The 20,279-nt window shown below is 45.3% G+C and overlaps 1 protein-coding gene across 1 annotated transcript in view; it reads right to left on the bottom strand.

Moving 5' to 3' along the window:
- The window catches only part of CAMKMT (calmodulin-lysine N-methyltransferase), a 471,234-nt gene that overhangs the window by 414,090 nt on the left and 36,865 nt on the right, over positions 1-20,279 (bottom strand). Inside the window, exon 3 of the mRNA XM_044291474.1 lies at positions 10,325-10,389. Within this exon, the coding sequence (XP_044147409.1) occupies positions 10,325-10,389 (65 nt within the window). The remainder of the gene's footprint in view (positions 1-10,324; positions 10,390-20,279) is intronic.

Here is a 20,279-nt window from a genome sequence, read left to right on the forward strand (position 1 = left end):
GTGGCCGTCCCCTAGCCAATATGCCTGCTACTGCCCACCACACCCAGGGACTGAGCACACCAAAGCCAGCTCCAAGGAGTTCCCTGGCGTGGCAGTTCTTCAGACAATGTTCTGACGACAAGACGCGAGTGGTTTGCACGCTGTACAATCAGAGCCTGAAGCGAGGCATAAATGTTCTAAACCTGAGCACCACCTGCACGACCAGGCATCTAAAAGCAAAGCATGAGTTGCAGTGGAGTACACACCTGAAAAACCACAAAAGATCTCAGGCTCCTCTTGCTCCCTCTTCTGCTGCAACCTCAGACTCTTCCTCCTCCTCTGGAGTGACAGTGGCATATGCCACCCCGCAAACAGATGATATGGCAGCAACACCACCACCGTCACCCAGCATGTCCACACTGTCCCATGGAAGCATTCAGCTGTCCATCCCCCAAATACTGGAGAGAAAGAGGAAGTACCCCCCTACCCACCCACGATCCTTGGCCCTGAATGCCAACATTTCAAAATTCCTGGCCTTTGAAATGTTGTCATTCCCTCTGGTGGAGACAGAGACTTTTAAAAACCTTATGGTTGTGGCTTTCCCACAGTACGTGGTTCCCAGCCGCCACTACTTTTCCAGGCGAGCCAACCATGCCCTGCACAACCAAGTGGTGGACAAAATCAGGTGTGCACTGCACAACGCCATCTGTGGCAAGGTCCACATAACTACCGATACGTGGACCAGTAAGCATGGGCAGGGACATTATATCTCCCTAACTGCACATTGGGTAAATGCAGTGGGCCTGAGGCGGATAGCAGTTTGGCACATGTCCTACCGCCGAGGATTGCAGGACATTTTTCATTGCCTTCTGTTGACTCCTACTCTGCTTCCTCATCCGGTCAGCGTAACACCTTCACCACCAACGTCAGCACAGGCTGTTAAGAAACTCATCTGTTTGGGGGGGAAAAAAACACACCGCGTAGGAGCTGTGGATGGGCATGGAACAACAGACTGATGAGTGGTTGGTGCCGCTGAGCCTCAATCTTGGCCTGGTGGTGTGCCTTCACTGGAGAAATCTCGTAGCAGCTCTGGGGCTAGCCAGTTTGACGCACATCACTTGCCTGCTGAATTTGTTGGTGCTGAGGTTCCTGAAAAATTACCCCGATATGCTAGAGCTGCTGCAGAAAGCGTGAGCCGCCTGTGCATGCTTTCGGCGTTCTTACCCTGTCTGCGCTGCGAAACTTTGGCCTTCCCACTTACCGCCTCATATGCGACATACTCCACCTTGCACATGCTGAAGAGACAGTGCGAGCAGCAGCAGTGAAGTTTCAGCTGCAGCATGCACGGCTGAGTCGCTCTGCAGAACAGAACCACTTCACCACCAACGAGTGGGCCTCCATGCAGGACGTGTGTGCTGTGTTGCGCTGTTTCGAGTACTCAATCAACATGGCCAGTGCCGATTACGCAGTCCTCATTGTTACTATCCCACTTCTAGGTCTCCTTGAAAAAACACTTCGGGCGATGATGGAAGAGGATGTGGCACAGGAGGAAGAGGAGTAGGAAGAGGGATCATTTTCACGGTTATCAGGCCAGTGTTTCACAAGTGGCTCAGAGGGTGGGTTCCTGCACCAACAGAGGCCAGGTACACAAATGTCCAGCCAGGGCACAGTTCTGCAGGATGAGGAGGAGGAACTGTGTTCACAGCATGGTAGCACCCAAAGCAGCTTATGGGCATCAATGGAGCATTGTTGGGGGGATACAGAGGACACAGACGATAAACCTCCCACACAGGAAAGCTTGTTGTTGCCTCTGGGCAGCCTGCCACACATGAGCAACTACAAGCTGCAGTGCGTGCGCAAAGACCGCCGAGTTGCCCACATTCTAACCAGTGCTGATTAGTGGGTGGCCACCCTGCTGGATCCCCGCTACAAGGACAATGTGCTGTCCTTAATTCCGTCACTGGAGCGTGATCGGAAGATGCGCGAGTACAAGCGCACACTGGTAGACGCGCTGCTGATGGCATGGGGCACTGCCAGCACCTCAGTAGGGGGGGGTTAGCATGGCCAAAATGTGTAAAAGCTTTGTTAGCACCCCACAACAACTAGCACCACCAGCTGATACGGAACGTCTTAGCAGGAGGCAGCATTTCAGCAACATGGTGGAACAGTACGTGTGCACATGCCTACACGTACTGACTGATGGGTCTGCCCCATTCAACTTCTGGGTCTTCAAATTGGGCACATGGCCTCAGCTTTCCCTTTAAGCATGCAGCAAGTGTATTGTCCAAATGTGTGTTAAGCACGGCGGGGGGGGGTTAATCGCAGACAAGCGCAGCCGCCTGTCCACAGCCAATGTGGACAAGCTCACGTTCATTAAAATGAACCAGGCATGGATCCCACAGGACTTGTCCGTACCTTGTGCTGAGTAGACAAGTCTACTGGTCGCACCCAGCCATTGTTATACTCCAGCGCACTTTCTCTTTGCATTCTCCTTTCTACTTCCCAATATTTTGGGGTCTTCTCAAATTTATAAAAAAAAACTGTGTTGGCTACCTCCTCGTCCTCCACCGCCGCTTCCACCTAAACCGCCACATATCAGACGGTGGTGATACAGTTGAATACTGTGCTGAGGACAGTATTATTTTGTGCTGCACTGCGGTGTTTGGATCTTCTTGGGCGGTATTTTGTTCTGCACTACAGTGTTGCAAGCCCTGTCTACTTCAGTTCTCACTTATGTAGCCAGTCATACCTGCACTCCTTTGACCAGGCTCTTGGTGTTCAACTCATGGGTACTGTTTCTCCTTGTGGAGATCGCCGGTCAGTCATAGGGAGTCTTACAGACACAATGCTTACAGAGAAAAGTATGCAAAATAGCTCTCCTTTATAAGGAAGAAAACGGTCTCTCTAGCGCCACCTATTGGAAGCAGCAACAATGCCAGTAAATGTCAAGCCCATTAAAGAGCCTTGAAGCATATCTAGGGATTTTAGCCAATCCAGAAGAGACCCTTCGAAAAGGAACAGACACTCATCTGTAGAGAGACCCTAGACCAGGGGTGCACAACCTGCGGCCCGCATGCGGCCCCCAGAGCCATGGTTTGTGGCCCCCACCCTACTGGGCAGAAACACTGCTGATCCTGCAATCAGCTGTGTTTCTGCACAGAGTGCCGCACAGCAGATGGATCACAGGTTTTGCTCCTGCACTGTAGCAGGAGCAGAAAGGGTCCCCGGCTATAAGAGACCCACAAAAACCCTACAAAGAACAAAAAAAAAATAACTCGGACAACCACTTTAATGGCATCATCTGCTGAGTACATATATACTGTGACATGCAGTTCTTGCACATGTGACCTGAAGTCAGTGACTGGCATCAGTTTTCACAAGACCTCATCACTTCCGACCTGGCAGGAACCTGAAATGCCAGGATGGGAGCGGCACTACTGGAATGGCAGTACTGTCGACAGATAAGTGGTATTTATTTTTATTTTTTCTGTCGGCACACTTTAATTTTGCAGTTATGCCTGACAATTCCGTGATTTTTTCCTTACAAAATGCTGCCAAGTACACCCGCATATTTAGTTATCATATCTTGCAGGATGTTTTGTATTTTTTTTTCTATGATTTTTGATAAATTTTCTGTGATTTTTGATAAATGAATGTGCTTTGAAGGAGTGGCACCTTCAATTATGAATGCGCTCCTAGGGGAGTAGCATTCTTGTGTAATTTTTGCCCCACATGCGCCTTTTATTAGGTGGTACATATAGGTTTGCTTGCTCCTCCTCTCATTGCTTGCTTGGTGCACACAGAGGTAACTAGGAGCAGGACACTATATGTGCAGGATCTGCTCTTCTGAAGGTAGATGCCCGATGGCATACATAGGTTTAGCGTAGGACCTGCCTGACTGAGACCACCTTGTCGCGCGTAGGCGGGCACAGATGTGTTTTGATCTAAAGTTATTGGCTGAGAGTCTCAGATTTTATCATATCAGAGTGAGGGCTTAGTCCATATATAATGTTGGCATCTCTTGTGTTAGTGCATTATTTTCCATAATCTTTTTCTTATAAATGTTGCCATGTATATCTTCATATTTAGTTTTCATATCATGCAGGATGGTTTGTATTTATTTTTTTCTGTGATTTTTGCCTGACAATCTCTTGAAGCTGCGACTGCTATAAAGATTATTCAACACAAAATTTTACATCAATTTAAAAAAAAAAAAAGATTCATGTAGTCAGATGAGACGGCCACAACATATCTTTAATGGGGTTGCCCATCATTGATTCATTTTTTTTTTAATTCCACCCTCTCCCTGCTGGACCAGTGAAAGGAAGTATACTTACCTGCTCCCCGCTGCTCGTTTCTGCACTAGGCTATCTTCACTGCACCTTGGGTCCCCGCATTTAAATTTCAAACATGGAAGGGGTCACGTGTGCAATTGCAGCCAATGACTGGCCTCATCAGTGATGTGTCTCCAAGTTTCATATCACTGATGGGTCATTTAAAACACGTCACCACTGGGGCAGTGGCGCACGTAGCGACATCAATACTGGAAGTTTACATGGAGGGACCAAAGTGCAGTATAGACTCCCCAGGGACCAAAGTGCAGTGCAGACTCCCCAGGTAAGAGCCGAGCAGCGGGAAGTAGATAAGTATGCTACCCTTCACACGTCCATTGGGAAGGGATGAAGTTTATCAAACAAAAATACGCTAATCTTTTGAGACTCTCCAGAACATACAAAAAAAATTAAGAAAAAAAAGACAAAAAATAATTTCTCATCAAAGTATAAATTCCTAGAATCTGAATATAGAAAGCCAAAAAGTTCCAGTGGCTTCCATAAGAGAGTTCCTGAGTTTTTTTCAATACTTAGGTTCATGAGGGCCTTGCAATTTTTTTAATGCAAAATAATCCTATACAGGATGACTGTTCTTAAGGTCTGTGCTATAGCGAGTTCAGTACGTCCGTCCCTTTCAATGAGCGAGATATTTTAAGCTGAATGACAACATTTATAATTGTTACAGAACCGACGGGAGTCTGAATGAATAAATGGTACAAAACATCAAGCCATTCCACCTGTAAACTAAACATGACGACCACTCAAGAGACAAATTTGTTAATTAAATACCTGATTACCTGTATTTTAATGTGAATAGAAAGCTTGAGCAACTAACAATGATTCTACTTTCAGTAAAATAGCTTCATAATGCTCTCTCTTTAGACACACAATGCACTCATGAGAGCAAAACATGAACTTAAAAAAAATAAAAAATAAAAATAAAAAGGCTGACGGCTTGGTTCAGCTCTCCGACACAATTCAACTGACAGCTTATAACTGAGAAAAAGAGACAAAACACTGCAAAAGAAAAGTTATTGTCTTAGTAAGATTATCACATACGCACACGGCACCAACAAGGCGAGTTAACACGCGATATTATGCTGCAATAAAGAGATGCATAAAATGATATTTCCAGGTCCATGCACACCGGATCCATTGCTGGGCACAAGAGGTATGAATTTATTTTGTGCAATGTGCCCTTGGCGCTCAATGGAGTGAGTAGGTAGGTGGCTTTAGGCCAAGTTTGGGGGCTTTTGTGTCAGGTTTTCAAACTATCCCCTATCCACAGGTGGTTGTCCGAAGTCATCTTAGTCCAAGAAAATCCAAGATCCACAACCACTTTAAAGGGGTTAGGTGAATTTTTTGTGTGTTTTAACTGGCTCAAAAATGTGTAAAAAAATAAAATAAAATATATATATATATATATATATATATATATATATATATATATATATATATATGAGTAAGGCTACTTTCACACTAGCGGCACAGACCTCCGGATATGTTGTAGTTTTATTCCGGCAGCCTCTCGCCGTGCGCTGCTGTGCCTCCGCCGGAACTCAGCCCCCGTCCCTATTATAGTCAATGGGGACGAAGCGGCAGTCCGGGGGCACACGTTCACTAGTGGCAGGACGGATCTGACAGGCTGTTCACCCGACGGAACAGCCTGCTGGAGGTCTGTGCCGCTAGTGTGAAAGTAGCCTAACACACCTCCTCACAGCTGGTTCCCCGCCACTTCTGTTCTAATGCTTACCAAGTTGCCAGTTGCTCTCTGCTTCCTGTTCCCTCTCAAGGCGCATGTGATGGCTGCTCAGCCAATTGCTGGCTGCATCGGTGACCCCCTTCAGCTAGAGATTGGCTGAGCGGTCAATTTCTTAGGTGGGAAATGTCTGAACAGGAGTGGCAGGGAATCACCATTTTTTGCAGTGAAACTCCTCCCCCACCACTCCCGTTCCAATGCATCCCAGTTCCCCTGTTGGTCTCTGCTTCCTGTTTCCTCTCAACACACATGTAATGGATGCTCAGCCAATTACTGGCTGCGGCGGTGACCCCCATTTAGCTAGTGATTGGCTGAGAAGTAATTTCCTGCGGTGGGAAGTGTCTGAATGGGAGTGGCGGGGGACCAGAGAGGGTATCACCTTTTTTTGCACCATTCTAAGCCTGTTCAAAAACCAGCCAAACCAATTCTTTAAAAGAAGGGATGGAAACGAGCCCTTAACAAGCTTTGCCTCTGATGCCACCAGATGTTAGGCAGCTATCCTATAAGTCAATGTTCAACCTTTTAAATAGGCCTTGAGACATGACTCGGATAATAAATAAGCCAGCACCCTTATCTGCAGATGGCTGTTTCAGGGCGATTGCCCCTCATCAGTGCAGAGCAGAGAGTTCTAGCTTAACTGGGTGAGAGGCCTAGGTCTGAATTTGGGGGGTACAATTTCTCCTTACGGAGAGCGTCTTAAGGAGGCTTATAGGCCATACATGCTCCACTGAAATTCTGGGAAGAAGTGATGAAAATGAGCTCTTAGCAAGTTCTGCCTCTGATGGCAGCAGATGTGAATTCCAGAGGAGCATGTATAACCTATAAGCCTCCTCACTCCGATTAAGGCGCTCTCCATAAGGCATCTCACAGAGTTAAGCCAGTATTCTCTGCTCTGCACTGATGAGGGGCAATCACCGTGAAACAACTGTCTGCAGATGAGGTGCTGGCTTATTTAATATCCAAGTCATGTCTGAAGGCCTATTTAAAAGGTTGAACACTGACTTATAGGATAGCTGCCTAACATCTGGTGGCATTAGAGGCAGAGCTGGCTTAGAGCTCATTTGCATCCCTTTCTTCCCAGAATTCCAGAGGAGCATGTATAACCTATAAGTCTCCTCACGCTGATTAAGGAGCTCTCCGTAAGGAGAGATTGTACCCCCTAACTCCTTTAAATGGGAGCCCACAAAGAGGGGCATTTATTAAGACCAGCGTTTTAGACGCCAGTCTTAATAGCCCCTTTAGCCGGACCCTAGCCTCTCCATAACTTCAGTGCATCCAGCGCCAATCGAAATGTAAGCTAGCTTCCTTACATTTAGACCATTTTCTACACCTAAAACTTTTTTAGACCTGGCGCGAGGGGGGGGGGGGGGGGGGGGATGAGTCGCAGACTGTGGTGCAAGTAATCGTTGTGCCGCAATCTGCGCCAGCATTAGGCATATTTCTGGATAATAAATGATCCCCAAAGTCTCTAAGGTTTTGCAATATGGAACTGCAGGCATCTGTAATAAGGGTTTGTTGTAGGGAAAATACTTACGGTATACGATATGCCTTTCTTCTATATGAGTTCATGGGAAAAACAAACTCCAAGGGACTTTGTATAATAATCCAATTTATACAACGATTCTTATGGCTTACCTATTATTCAGAACGGTAGCTTTCTAATTTTTATCTTTTATACAAAAATATTTTAATACTGACCAAATGTCTGCACACAGACAGAACAATGAAAAGATCGCTGCGCAGCCCGGCCTTACTTACTGCAGTGACGAGTGCTGTGGCTGCAGCTCCCTCTGCTGCTTCCTGCCTGATCACGCAGGCACACTTGCGTTGTTAATTCTGATATTGAGATCCGACAGAGGATCTCTATATCGGAATTAAACGGATCCGTTTTGATTTTACACATCAGGATGCATCCGTTCCATTATGATGCGGTTGTGTGAAATCAAAACGGATACATCCCTAAATACATTGAAAGTCAAGGGGTGACAAATCTTTTTTTTTAGGCTCCTAAAAAACTGATCCGTCAACATTGACTTACATTGTTTTCAGTGCTGGATCCGTTTTTATGACCGGACACAAAACTGCAGCGGTCTTGTGTCCGGTCACAAAACAGAATGCTGACGGAACGGAAGACATCCTGAACAGATCTCTTTCCATGCAGAATGCACGAGGACGAAACGGAAACATTTTTCTGCCGGATTCCAATACCGTAAAACAACAACGCAAGTGTGAAAGTAGCCTTACACTTCATACAGTCATACACAGGGACCTCACGGCAGCTCTACAGGCCTGTGAGATAAATCTGCTCCACATGCGAGCTTTATGACGCACGTTCTGCTGCACCTGCAATTTTTACTGATCATTCCTTCCTCCTCAAAACTGCTGACTTCTGTGCTGTGCAGTGGTGCGACAATTCCACTGTGACATAAACCCCCTAAAGGGGTTGCACACTCCTTTTATTTTAATTTCATCGGTTAATAAGGTTGAAAAAAAAGACTTCAGTTCATGAAGTTCAACCAAGGAATTAATGCAATTTTTTTTTTTTTATTAATCTAAGCCCTTTTTAAAACTGTCCACTGTTCCTGCTGTGACCACGTCCTGAGGAAGTCTATTCCACAGATTCACAGTTCTTACAGTAAAAAGACCTTGACGCCTCTGGAGACTGAACTTTTTCTTCTCCAGACAGAGGCACTGCCCCTTGTCTTTTGACGGAACTTTACAGCTTTTTACCATGTTTTTTGTCCAACCTATTTCTACATTTGTATAGGTTACTCATGTCCCCCCTAAGAAGCCTCGTCTCAAGACGAATTCAATTTAATTATTTTAATCTTTCCTCAAATCTAAAACCCTCCATGCCCCTTATCGGTATAGTTGTTCTCCTCTGTACTTTTTCCAGCTCCAGGGCATTCCTTCTATGGACTGGTGCCCAGAACGGGCACTCAGGAGGAGCCGTTAATATTTGATCGGCGAGAGTCTGGCACCCCACACAGCTGCTGACCAGCTCTTTGGGCGTAGTTCCGGTGTCTGAACTGCACAGCTCTGCCCACTGCATAGTGCAGAACTGATCCCATTAAAGTGAATAGGAGTAGCAATGTCCACTACACAATGGACGGAGCTGTGCGGTTCCAGTGCTGGAATTATTCCCGTCTGGCTGATGGGGGTGTCAGACCGCCCACCAAATTATATATAAATGGCCCTCCTGAAGACAGACCACCCTGCCTCTCAAAATCAGGATACAGTACTTACAGGAGGGGTCAGACTGGTGTTCCTCGGGCCCGTCAAAAGGAAATTATCCTAGGTGCCCAAAACCCATATCATCAGTCAAGTCTAACAGATTTTGATTCAAAGCACATCGCTACTGTCAGCCGGCTTAATACCCATTTTTCAGGTGACAGAAACCCTTTAAAGGGGTATTACAGTTGTTTAGGGTTGGTCCTACTGCCAGGACCCCCACTGATCACAAGAACGGTGAACCAGTAACCCTCAGCTGTCTCCAGATGAATGGAGCGGTAGGTCGCATGCTTGACTACCCAATCCATTTGTTTTGGATGAGGGGGTGCAGTGGTTCTCGTGATCAATGGAAGTCCCAGCAGTAGGACCCACATCAGAGAGTGCAATATATTAGACCCATTCCACCTAAAAAAGGGGGTAGCTCTCCATTCAAAAGCCTTGTGTGCAGGTGATGGAAGCATATGAGAAGTGTCAGGTACATGCTATAGACAACAGACAGTCAGCGTTTCCACAGCTCGGCACACGATCGACCCTTCCATTATTATTTTTGCCACATCACCCGCACAGATTTCTCCTGTCATCATCAACTTTTCTTCTCTCAGCGAGGAATTCCCCCAGTTTGGAAAAAGGCGCTTATAATGGAGACATATTTATACAAAGCTTAGCACATCTGCCTCTTATTTGACCTCAGAGATAAATATGCCATTCATAAAGCGTTTTGCCCGCGGGAGTACAAATTGTTGGAGTGTATTCAGTTAGCAGGCTTTAGCTGCTCATTCCATAAGGCTTTTCTGTGGCCTAATCTTTCTGAATGGAGCAGCTGCCTTACATTCAGAGTCGCAAAAACCTGTCAAAACGTATGCAGATCATTCATAATTCCTGAACTCAATCGGCGTGAATTACACAGATCCACCACCGCATCATAAAACAATTAAATACCGGGAAATTAGCACAACTAAAATTTTACACTTTTGTCATGTAAACAATGCTGGGGATTTAGCGATACAATGGGAATAGGACTTACACACGTTTCCAGTGTTGTCAAAGCTCGTCAGGATGTCGGAAACATTTAACGCTCCTCTGTTCTGCCTGGAATAAAAGATCGGCTTGAAATTATTTTATTTTTTTAATATACATTTAATACTTACAATCGAAAGCCCACACTCCCCCCCCAATTAGATTATTAAAGTGTAATTGTAATTTTATTTTATTTTTTGCAATGTGTAGGGAAAGTGATCGGGAACATTTTTGTAATATACTTATAAGGCTACAGTCACACGAACGTTGTTTGGTTCCGCATACGAGCCGCATTTTTTGCGGCTCGGGTGCGGACCTATTCATTGCAATGGTGCCACAAAAAATGAACAGCCCGTTCTGCGGCCCCGCAAAAGAAATAGAACATGTCCTACACATGTCCATTTTGCGAACAAGAATAGGCATTGTTATAATGGGTGCACACAAAAAAAAAAAAAAATGATGCAGCATGGATGTCATGCGGACATCATCCGTATGTTTTGCGGACCACAAAAAACATACAGTCGTGTGAATGTACGCTAAGGGCTCCTGCACACAACCATATTCGTTTTTGCGGTCTGCAAATCAAAGATCCGCAAAACCTAGATACCGGCCAAAAGCCTGTCGTCTGGTCCTGCAGAAATCTCCTATTCTAAGACTAGGACATCTTCTTTATTTTTTTTTTTTTTTTTTGCGGGACCATGGAATGGACTTACGAATGCAGACAGAACACAGGTGTGCTGTCTGCATCTTTTTCAGCCTCATTGAGATGAATGGGTCAGTGAAGACACTGAAGCTCACTGCCTCTCTCCTACATAGGCCTAAAACTGACCATTATATATATATATATATATATACACACACGCTACCATGGCTGCAATATAAAAGCAAAGAAGGACTACAAGTAGCAGCACACTGCCATACGCAAAGACACATGCAAACACTAGAAATATGAATAAATGTAAACTGGATCACTGCTATACTTACTATATGGAAATGATACTCTTTGAACTCTTTGTGCACATTTTGGATCAATATTGTGTCGGGGCCCATCTACCATGGACAAGGTGACCTAGCAGCAGATGGAACCTACACTATCAGACTTGCCTCTCCTGGGCCTAAACCTACAAGATTCAGGGCAATGTAGAATCCAGCTATATTATACCCTGGATAAAAGTCCTGGGCAGATGCGCTGGAGTGCATGGTCCAAAAAAGGGGCAGCTACTCCCCCCAAATGTACAATGCAAAAACCTGCGCTAGACCAGCACCTCTAAACAATATGAAAAAAAGAGGTTCAGGTGAACGGTTTTGTATGTCAAAATCCCAGGAGAGGTAAGTCTGATAGTCTAGGTCCCATCTGTTAAAAGCCAACTTGTCGCTGGTAGATGGGCCTGACACCATTGTGCTAAAAAATGTGCACAAAGAGCTTCTAATTTTCTATAATTGCATTGTACATTCGGGGAAAGCGCCTGCCCCCTTTTTGGACCGTGCACCCCCGCCCATCTGCCCAGAGCTTTTAATCAGAATGCGATATAGCTGCATTCTACATTGCCCTGTATTTTGTAGTTTTAAAGAGGACCTTTCAAAGGTCCAGACATTATGAAATAAGTAGGGGGTTGTGTAGGGCATAGTGCAGGGATGTAAGATCACTTACTAGCTTATCTGTCCTGCGCTCCGTTCCCCCGCTGTGCCCCATTTTACTTTTCCTGCCTGGTATGGAAATATATATCGTTGGTACAGGGAGGAGGAGACTTCCCTGTTTCTCAATGGGTGTCTCCTTCTCCCTGGCTGTAGCGTGATCCAATCACAGCAGAAAGCGTCACAGCCAGGGAGAAAAAAAAAGCTCACCTTCTCCCTGTGACGCTCTCCACTGTGATTGGACTGCACTACAGCCAGGGAGAAGGAGACACCTATTGAGAAACAGGGCAGTGTCCTCCTCCCTGTACCGATGATATATATTTCCATACCAGGCGGGAAAATTAAAAGGGGGGCATAGCGGGGGAACGGAGCGCAGGACAGATAAGCTAGTAAGTGATCTTATATGCCTGCACTATGCCCTACACAACCCCCTACTTGTTTCATAATGGCTGGACCCATAAAAGGCCCTCTTTAAGCCCAGGAGATGCAAGTCTTTTAGCGTAGGTCCCATCTGTTAGAAGCCACCTTGTCGCTGGTAGATGGGCCCCACACAATTTTGATCCATAATGTGCGCAAAGAGTTTATCATTTTCATATAGTAAGTAAAGCAGTGATTTAGTTTACATTTATTCATGTTTCTAGTGTTTGCATGTGTCGTTGCGAATGGCAGTCTGCTGCTACTTGTAGTACTTGTTTGCTTTTACATTTCAGCTATGGTATAGTACAGTGGTGGCGAACCTATGGCAATATGCCTTTAACTTTTCCTGCCATTCATCAGGGCAGGATGTACTATAAATGGCAAAGGCAGCACATTGAATGTAGGCTATTATAGCTAAATGATAAAGTACATGGAAGATATACTATATTGGACTGTAGTATTCATGGAAAATTGCCGTGTTGCTGTCAGTCCCACAATACCAAGGTGTCAGACATAGCAAGGTTGTGTAACACACCTACACCTTAGTATAAGGAGCTAATATCAGCGGGAGCACAACTCCCTGCAACTTTGCCAATCAGCTGATTGAAGGGGGTAGTGGCGGACTGCTGAGTGTCCCGTTTCTTTCATTGTTACCAGGCGCTGCTCGTAATGTGTAGGGTTTCGGAGTGGCTGTGCCTAGCTGCTAGCTTGAGAGCAGTTGTGTTGCTTTTGCCTGGCTTTAAAGTGGAGCTGTCACCTCTCCTGACAATTCCAGAGCATCTACCCTTATGACTCTGTGTTGTGTCATTCCTCTGTTATTCCTATTAGAAATTATGAATAAATTGCTAGCAGTTTGCAATGAAGTTCCAGATGGGTATTACCCATGGTGTCGGACTGTTGCACAGTCCGACACCATTCAATCATTGCTGCCAGTGTCAGACTGTGCAGGGACCCCCCCGCCCCCACCCCAACTCAGTGCTCTACACAAAAAAAAATACCTAGTAGCCATTGGCTCCTGAACTGAAAAATTTAGGAGCCAAATAAAATTTTTAGTCGCCAAATTGAAACCGAATCAAAATTTTGGTATCATGACAACGCTACGCCGATCAGATCGGCGTAGGGTTGTTTTGATACCAACATTTTGATTAGCTTTCATCACCATAAAAAAGTATTGCGATACTCAATACCACGCAGAGGGAAAAAAAAAAAAAAAACACCAAAAAAAGCAGCGTGCATTTCACATTTTATGAAACGTTCGGCCCATAATAGAACAGTCCTATCCTATTTTTTGGGGGGACAAGGTGAAAAAAAAATGGCAAATCACATGGTTTTTATTTATTTATTTCTGTTACGGCGCTCACCGCATAGGAGATATTTTTTTATAATTTAATAGTTTGGACTTTTCGGACGCAGCGCTATGTAATATGTTTATTTATTTATTGGTTTATATATTTTATATGTAAAATTGGGAAAGGGGGGATTTAAACGTAATATTTTAGGGTACTGTCACACTAGCGTTTTTCTTTTCCGGCATAGAGTTCCGTCCTAGGGGCTCAATACCGGAAAAGAACTGATCATGAATTCTGAATGGAGAGCAATCCGTTCAGGATGCATCAGGATGTCTTCCGTTCAGTCATTTTGATCAGGCAAAAGATAAAACCGTAGCAAAAAAACTGAAGACTTGCCTGAATGTCGGATCCGGCATTGTTCCCCATAAGAATGTATTAGTGCCGGATCCGGCATTCAAAATACCGGAATGCCGGATCAGTCCTTCCGGTCTGCGCATGCGCAGACCGGTAAAAATGTGTAAAAAGATACAAGACGGATCCGTCTGTCCACATGACAAGCAGAGAGATGGATTTGTTCTTGCAATGCATTTGTGAGATGGATCCACATCCAGATGCGTCTCACAAATGCTTTCAGTCACATCCAGATCGGCGGATCCGGCGGGCAGTTCCGACAACGGAACTGCTTGCCGGATTACACTGCCGCAATTGTAAAAGTAGCCTTAGTGTTTGTGCTTTTTTGTTTTTTTTACTTACTATTAGCCCCCTTAGGGGCTGGAACCCTTGTCCTATTCACCCTTAGGCCTCTTTCACATGGGCGAGATTTGTGCGCGGGTGCAATGCGTGAGGTGAACGCATTGCACCCGCACTGAATCCGGACCCATTCACTACTATGGGGCTGTGCACATGATCAGTGATTTTCACGCATCACTTGTGCGTTGCGTGAAAATCGCAGCATGCTCTATGTTGTGGTTATAAGGGAAAATAATAGCATTTTTTATACAGAATACTTAGTAGAAGGTCAATTGAGGGTTAAAAATAATAATAATAATAATAATAATTAACTCACCTCCTCCAATTGATCCGGTAGCTGCCGGTCTCCTGTTATTTCATCAGGACCTGTCAAAGGACCTGTGGTGACATCACTGTGCTTATCACATGGTACAATCACATGATCCATCACCATGGTAATGGACCATGTGATGAGCTTAGTGACGTCACCACAGGTCCTTTGACAGGCCTGAAAAAAAAAAAAGATCGGCAGCTACGCGATCAAATGGAGAAGGTGAGTTAGTATTTTTTTTTTTTTTAACCCTCATTGGCACTGCGCACCAATGTTTATTATAGTGGGGGGCGGGGAGACTAAAAAGTCTTGTCGCCATTTGTAAATTCTAAGTCGCATTGGCGACCATTTTGGTCGCCACCTGGAGCCCTGCAACTGGTAACACCCATTTGGACCTTCATTGCAAACCGCTACCAATTCATTCATTCTAGCAGGAATAATTGAGGAATGGCACAGCACAGTCATAAGAATAGATGCTCTAGGATTGTGATTACATGGGGAATGCAAGTAGTTACTAAACCAGAGATGTCAGGAGAGGGGACAGGTCCTCTTTAAAGGGGCTGTGCTACAAAAAATAGTCTACCTTTTTCAAACAAGCACCTGGATCAGAATACCCTGGTAAATGCATGTAATTAAAAATTTAGCATAGTCACTGAGCCACTCAATAAATTGTATCTGTATAGCGCCACCTGCTGTTTGTTCTTTTTTCTTGTCCACCTCACTGAGGTGATTGCACGAGCTGAGTGTAAATCTTCAACTGTCAGCAGCTATATCTTGAAATAAAGCGCACACAAAGCGCAATTTTTTGTAAGTAGCGTGTGCAATGACAGGGAGCTGCGATAGCGCCACCCCAGTCATTGTACCCCTCAGATGCCGCGTTCATACATGATTACGGCATCTGAGTGTACAAACAGTGGGAAAACATAAAAAAATAATTACAGCAAACTTACCGACTCCATTTGCGCGCGACGGGCCGGCCGCCGCCATCTTGCTTGAAGATCTCGGCCGAAATCACGTGTGGCGCGAGATTACGTCATCACGTCGGCCGGCGTGATGATGTAATCTCACGGCGCATGGGATTTTCGGCCGAGATCTTCAAGCAAGATGAAGGCTGGCGGCCCTTCGCGCGCAAATAGACGCGGTAAGTTTGGATTTCAGGATTAAATCGATTCGCTGACAGGAAACACGAGGAAATTCGGCTTCTGGGCGAAGCGAATAATTCCTGAAATTCGGATCGAATTCCTCTTCGTGGGATTCGATTCGCTCATCTCTAGCTATAAGCTGTGGCAGTTACAGGGAAAGAGCTACAGCAGAAAAGCCCCCCCCCCTAGAAAGGACACGTCCCCTTGAATGTGAAGATCTCTGGATCCATGAGAGGTGCAGGGCTGGTTCTAGCTTTGTTAGAGGTTGTCACGTACTATAGGATGTCTAATTTTCATTTTTTTACATCAATCATGGCATAACCCCTTTAAGTAACAAACTTCACAGTTTCCTAGCGTGGTCACAACCCCCTCATTATCACACGCCATGCTGCTACACCGGTCCGGTAAGGTCCTCATACATTAGCATTAAGCCTGAGCGATTTTCCAGATTGCTTTTCCAACAGGACTCCATTCACCTGGTAAACAGCAATCTCTCCGGGCACGTTGCTCTCCCTTGAGAAGCTTAAGGTCTTAAGTTTATTTCCGGCCTCTCTTTGCCTCCTCACAAATCAAGTGCAGAGTTTTAGTGACCTAGGAATTATTTCAATACATTCTCAAATCCCAATGCATTCCTAAATCACCGGGAAAAAAAAAATTCTAAGCTAATCTTGGTGTCACTCGAAAAGAGCAGACAGGCTTAGCAATGTGAGGAGGGCAGCGTTTATATACTCAATTACCAGGTTTAGCCACCAGAGGGCAGAAGAGCCAGATTGTAACAAACTTGGCAGCACATTCACATTTTTGTACATAGCGTCCCATTTTAGGCTACTTTCACACTAGCGTTCGATCGGATCCGTTCTGAACGGATCCGATCATAATAATGCAGACGGAGGCTCCGTTCAGAACGGATCCGTCTGCATTATTTTAGCATATAAAAGCTAAGTGTGAAAATAGCCTCGTACGGATCCGTCCAGACTTTCAATGTAAAGTCAATGGGGGACGGATCCGCCTGAAGATTGAGCCATATTGTGGCATCTTCAAACGGATCCGTCCCCATTGACTTACATTGTAAGTCTGGACGGATCCGCACGCCTCCGCACGGCCAGGCGGACACCCGAACGCTGCAAGCAGCGTTCAGCTGTCCGCCTGTCCGTGCGGAGGCGAGCGGAGCGGAGGCTGAACGCCGCCAGACTGATGCAGTCTGAGCGGATCCGCATCCATTCAGACTGCATCAGGGCTGGACGGAAGCGTTCGGGTCCGCTCGTGAGCCCCTTCAAACGGAGCTCACGAGCGGACCGACGAACGCTAGTGTGAAAGTAGCCTTAGCCTGGGGCTCCTCGTCGATACATAGAACTGAATATGGTTTGCAGTAAAATTGCTAGCAACGTCAATGTTTCCCTATAGGAAAGAAAGATGCAAGGAACCTAGAAATATAGCAAAAAATACAACATTCTCAGATCATACTTTTTTGCAGCAGCCTTTTTTGGAGTGAAATACAGAAATTGGCTGCAATTCACAGTAATGTCTGTTCTGTCGTTAACCTGACATTTGGTTAAAGGGGTACTCAAAGGGATAAGTCATCGCTTTATCATGGGTGGGGACCCAACTTCTGGCATCTATCCTGAGAATGAAGGGGCTACATATGCTACATATCTGAAATTTTCCTAACATCTGACTAAGTATTCCAAAAAGAACACAACTTTTCACCCACTTGGACCATTAAAGGGGTTCTCCGGGAATTAAGAAAATGAAAATACTTAAATATTACTTAATTATAAATATATTCCCAAATACCTTACATTAGTTATAATGGCTCGCTTTGTCTGGGAAGCAATCATTAGGAGAAACAAAATGGCAGCCGTCCTATTAGCAAACATAAAACCTGTCCTAATCACACAGGAGGACAAGTTACTTCACAACACTGTGGTAAAGAGCTCTGCTTGTCAGGGATTATGATCCTGAATACAGCTGATAAAATCTTCAACTGAATCTATGTGGGAATGGTGTTCATGAGCAGATGTACAGAGATGAGGAGGGGGATGTGGTAATGAGCAGCAGGTCTTGTATACAGTCTCCATTACCACAGTCTGTCCTGTCTGTTCTCTTTGTACTTCATGTCTCCTCATCAACTCCATTCCTACATAGATTCAGCTGAAGATCTTCTCATCTGTATTCAGGATCATAATCCCTGACAAGTAGAGAGGAGGATGAGGCAGCATTTGTACTGAAGTAACTTGTCCTTCTGTGTGATTAGGACAGGTTTTGTGTGAACTAATAGGACAGCGGCCATTTTGTTTCTCCTAATGATTGCTCCCTAGAGAAAACGAGCCATTATAACTAATGAAAGGTATTTAGGAATATATTTATAATAAAGTAATATTTACATATTTTTTTCTTAATTCCCGGAGAAACCCCTTTAAAGTCTATGGGTTACCTGCATATGTCTGGAGATTTTCCTAGTGTTGACAGCAAACATGGTGCAAACAAAATTTCTCCTGCCGTTCCCACATTGCCAGAGGGTTCCAATATAAAAGAAGGTGTTCTCCAGAGGACAACAACCCTGGTCAGGGACAAGCCCTCTCAGAATGTAGCCCACCCCGGGCCAGACAGGCATTTTCCATGTAGCAGCTTCTGTAGGAGAAATGTAGTTTTACATGACGCCATGAAGAAGATTGCCCATCCAGGTGATACATAGAGGGATGAAGTCCACCAGAACAGGTGCCACTCATACATAGCAGCTCTTCATCCTGCCTAATGGAGTAGAGTCCAGAGTGGAGGACCCCCCTTCTATGAGGTCATATGCCGCTAAGGACAGGGGTTATCTTCATGAGACAATCCCTTTAAAGGGGTTGTCCTATAATAACAACTTATCCCCCATCCAAAGGTCTGATCAGAGGGGTTTGGAGTCACTGCTACGGTCCCTGCCGATCACAAGACTGGGGGTCTATGTTTCCCCTTTTTAATGGAACAGAAGTCGCACGTGCACACTGCCACTCCACTCAGCTCTATGGAACTGCTAGAGACAGACGCGCACTTGTACCCAGCTATGGTTATGCTCACATCTCCATTCGGCAGGTGAAATGGCAGCTTTCGGCTGGACAAAAAATGCTGCATACAATGGTTTTTGTCTGGTCGAAACCCAGCACTTATGCCAAAAAATGCCTGAATCCCCATAATAGTGTGTAGCAGACATGAACAACATGCGGCTCTCCAGCTGTTGCAAAACTACAACTCCCAGCATGCAAAGACTGCCTACAGCTATCAGCCTAAAGCAGGGCATGGTGGGAATTGTAGTTTTACAACAGCTGGAGAGCCGCAGGATGGCCATCCCTGGTGTCTGGGGTCCAGCGGTGAGTGGTAGTATCCAGCACTGCCGTATCAGGTGAACACCGATAGGCAACGGCTGAACGGAGATTTGAACCTAGCCTATCTCCAGTAGTCCCCTTGTGAGTAGTTGGGGGCCCAAGCAGTTGGATACCCGCTGGTCAGACTTGATCAGAGGTTGCAACAGGACAACTTCAAGACCTTCGGTCACCTAAAACTAAAAAAATTTATGGTACCTGTTTATGAGGTTCCTGGCTCCACGGGGCCCCCATCCCATGTCAGCAACCTCCGACACTCCAGCTGTTGACAAACTACAACTCCCAGCAAGCTCTATTCAAGTCGATGAGAGCTTCAAGCCGAGCAAGTGTCCATGCTGAGAATAGTAGTTTTCCAACAGATAGAGTCTCGGAGGCTGCAGGCCCCTGAATGTTACATGTTCTATAAAACTGGAAGTTCACAAACGTCTGGGAAATACATTTCTTCAACCAAAATTGCCTGAACTGCTGGTTGTCGGGTCCATTGCACATGCACTCAGGGACACAGCGTATGAAATGTTATTCTATCAGCGAGGGAACTATTGGTCATTGAGCCGAAGCTAACACCGCTTTTAACATAATGACGTCCTATTGAACAGAATGAGCTGGGAGTATTGCAGTTGTACGGTGTATGCAGTATTGACATCCTAATGTGTACAGAGTCAAAGGAGACATTGTGCACATTATACTGTTGCAGGCAGCGCTAGTCTAACCTACTGAAGTGATCCAAGTCCCCCCCGGTATATACATCTGTTGCCATGACGACGGCTGGATGCATACCCGGTGTGATGCACTTAACCTAAGAATCATCTTTCGAGTGTAATAAATGGTCTCAGGGTCACGAAGAAAAAAAGGTTTGAAAGCGGGAATAGATTTCAGCAGAAAAAGAAAGATCTGAGGCTGTTTTCTTGGCAATGTTCAGAAAAGAATCTACAATGTTCTCAGAAAGACGGTTAAAATTCATGGCTAAATTTTTTGGTCGAATAAGTGTTAAAAAAGTAGATAAGTGGCTTTTATCGATAACCTTGAACTGGTCAGAAAGAAGTATTTTTAGTGCAAG

The sequence above is a fragment of the Bufo gargarizans genome, chromosome 4 (genome assembly GCF_014858855.1).
Source record: "Bufo gargarizans isolate SCDJY-AF-19 chromosome 4, ASM1485885v1, whole genome shotgun sequence".
Taxonomy (NCBI): Eukaryota; Metazoa; Chordata; class Amphibia; order Anura; family Bufonidae; genus Bufo; species Bufo gargarizans.